At 48.2% G+C, this 3132-nt stretch overlaps 1 protein-coding gene across 1 annotated transcript; it reads left to right on the top strand.

The window, feature by feature from the left end:
* Window positions 1-415: 415 nt before the first annotated feature.
* ETH_00009795 (ZIP Zinc transporter domain-containing protein, putative) lies at window positions 416-2707 on the top strand (the record flags this gene model as incomplete). The annotated part of the gene is made up of 4 exons (XM_013378942.1): window positions 416-520; window positions 974-1061; window positions 1884-1948; window positions 2273-2707. The coding sequence occupies 4 exons, from the start codon at window positions 416-418 to the stop codon at window positions 2705-2707; spliced, it is 693 nt and encodes a 230-aa protein (XP_013234396.1).
* Between the last annotated feature and the right edge of the window lie 425 nt (window positions 2708-3132).

Consider the following 3132-nt stretch of genomic DNA (forward strand, 5'->3'; position numbering starts at 1 on the left):
TCTTTTTAATATCCTTTTTTAATTTCTTTTCAGTTTCTTTTTTTTCTTTTTAATTTGTTTTTCTGTTTTATTTCCTTTTAATTTCTTTTTTATTTTGGCCGCTTTTTGCAATTTTTGTTTTTGTCTTCTTTTATTTATTTCTTCTTCTTACTACTGCGTTTCTGTCCCCGTCTTGCATTTCTTTATTTCTTTTTTCTTTCTTTTTTGCCTCTCTTATTTATTTTTAATTTTTAATTCCCTCTTTGCTTCCTGCTGCTGCTGCTGCTGCTGCTGCTGCTTGTTTCCTGTGTTTCTGCCGCTGTTTTCCTCCCCTGCTTCTGCTGCTTGCTGCTGCTTCTGCTGCTGCTCCTGCGTCTTGCTGCTGCCCCTGCTGCTGCTTGCTGCTGCTGCTGCTGCTGCAGCTGTGGTTGTGGGGATGACGCGGACAGCAGCAGACGTGTGGGTGACGGCGTTGGCCATAATGGGCCACAAGGGCGCGGAGGCGGTGGCGCTGGGCTCGGCCTTCTTGAAGGCTCGTCCGGTGGGTTTTTGGATTAAATTGCATCAAAATAAACCATTTTAATCAATTAATTAATTTATTTATTTGTTCATTTATTTCTTTATTGTTTGTTTCGTTTGTTTGGCCTTTTTCGGCGCACTTGCGGCTTCTTTCCGCACTTTTCCGCGACTTCTGAGACCCAGGGCCCCCTAAACCCTAAACCCTAAACCCTAAACCCTAGGCTCCGACGAGGATGCAGTTGTGTGGCGGCGGCTGTTGTTTGACGTTGAGGAGCAGCAGCAGCTGCTGCTGCTGCGGATTGCTGCTGCTGCCGCGGGCGGGAGCTGCTGCTGCTGCTGAGGATTGCTGCTGCTGCTGCCGGGCGTTCCCGCTGCTGCTGAGAGCTGCTGCTGCCGCCGCTCGGCAGCCGAGAATAGCAGCAGCAGCAGAAGCAGCAGCAAAGTGTGCTGCTGCTGCGTTGTTTTGCTGCTGCAGCCCCGCTGGCTGCTGCTGACGAGCCTCAGCGCTTTTGTTGCTGCGACTCCTTTGGGAGTTCTCGTGGGCGCGTTTATAGCGGAGGGGGGTGAGTTTGTTTTTTTTATTTTTATTTTTATTTCTTTTTTATTTCTTTTTATTTCTTTTTTGTTTTTTTATCTCGTTTTTGGACTCTTTTTGTCTCCTTTTGGGTCTCTTCTTTTTTTGCCTCCTTTTTGTCTTCTTTTCCGCTTTTTTTCATTTCCTTTTTTGCCTCTTTTTTGTCCTTTTTTGGATCTCTTTTTGTCTTTTTTGATTTCTTTCTTGGCTGTTTTTGTCTTTCTTTAATTCCTTTTTTAAAACTCTTTGTTTCTTTTTACCCTTCTTTTATCTCTTTTTGTCTTCTTTTCAGTCTCCGTTTTTATCTCTTTTTGTTTATTTTATTTCCTTTTTAATCTCCTTTTCGCCTTCTTTTTAATTTCCTTTTCGTCTCTTTTTATCTCTTTTAATCTCCTTTTTTATTTTCTTTTCATTTCCCTTTTAATCTCCTTTTTATTTGTTTTTTATTTTCTTTATTTTTTCAATTTCCCGCTTGTTTCCCTCCTTTGTAATTTCTTTTCTTCTAATTTTCTTTTATTTTTCTTATCTTTTTTGTTTTTTGTTTTTTGTCTTTTTAAATCGTTTTTTGTTTCTTTTAAATACTCTATTGGCTTTTATTTCTTTTTTCTTTATTTCATTTTTCCTTTTTTGTCTCTTTTTACATCTTTTTGTCTATTCCTTTTCGTCTGCTCTTTTCCACCTGAAACCCCAAACCCTAAACCCTAAACCCTAAATCTTACTCGAGCTTACTGAGTCTCCTTGGGCTGCGCGTTAATCTGTGTCTATTCTGCTGCTGCTGTTGCTGCTGCTCCTGCTGCTGCTGCTGCTGCAGGCTCCGCCGTCTCGGGGGTTTTGAATGCTCTCGCAGTCGGCGTGATTTTATATGCATGCATAGAGGTAACCCTAAACCCTAAACCCTTTTCTAAACCCTAAACCCTTTTCTAAACCCTAAACCCTTCTTTAGAAAGGGTGTTGAGTCTTTTTCTCGTTTGGCTGGCTGACGGCTGGGTGCCCGTAAAGCATTGATAGCAGCAGCAGCAAAGCACGTCTGCTGCTGCTGCTGCTTCTTTTAATTGCTTATTTGCTGCTGTTGCTGCTGCCGCTTCGTTTCGCTGGCTTCCCGCTGTTGCTGGTCTTTGCTGCTGCCGCCACTGCTGCAACTTGTTTCTTCGCTGCCGCTGCTGCAGTTCGTTTGTTTGCTGCTGCTGCTGCTGCTGCCAGATGCTGGCGGAGTTTGAGGCCAAGGCCCGGCTGCGGCGGCGGCTGCTGCGCTGCTTTGCTTTTCTTTGCGGCTTGGGGCTGCTGTTTGGTTTGGATTTGCTGCATGCGCCGGTGTGTCAGCACCAGCACCGCAGCAGCAGCAGCAGAAGCAGCAGCAGCGGCTGCAGCGGCTGCCACGAGCTGCTCCACGCCAAGGCCTTTTCGCCCGCTGCTGCTGCTGCTGCTGCTGCGGGGGGTGCAGCAGCAGCAGCGCACCACCACCACCACCACCACCACCACCACCGCAGCCACGAGGCCGGCCTCCAGCAGCTGCTGCCCAGGCGGCAGCTGCAGCAGCTGCAGCAGCAGCAGCAGCAAGGCCCAGGCTTTCTTACAGGTGCTGCCAGCAGCAGCAGCAGCAGCGTGAGCACCTTGCGGGGATTGCCTTCTCCCTAGTGGCTTTCAACAGCAGGCAGCGCTACGCGTTTGCCTCCGTCTATTCCGCAGCAGCAGCAACAGCAGCAGCAGCAGCAGCAGCAGCAGACAGCAGCGAACGCAACTCATCAAAAAGCGGGGATCGGACGATCCCAGCTTCGTTTCGTGGGAGATCTTTTGTGGGGTTCTCGCTCATTAGTAAATTCATATTCTAGTTAGCTGCTGCATCCGCTATTTCTTTAGTGCTGCTGCTGCTGCTGCTGCTGCGGCTGCTGCTGCAGCAACGGCGGCCGTGGCGGCTGCTTTGTTATGGGCCTCCACACAATGATCAATCTCGAGGCCTGGCAGCAGCAGCTGCAGGCTGCAGCAGCAGCAGCAACGGCAGCAGCAGCAAAAGCAGCAGCAGCTGCAGGCTGCAGCAGCGGCAGCAACGGCAGCAGCAGCAC

Source organism: Eimeria tenella, genomic scaffold (genome assembly GCF_000499545.2).
Source record: "Eimeria tenella Houghton genomic scaffold, Eth_scaff1196, whole genome shotgun sequence".
Classification (NCBI taxonomy): Eukaryota; Apicomplexa; class Conoidasida; order Eucoccidiorida; family Eimeriidae; genus Eimeria; species Eimeria tenella.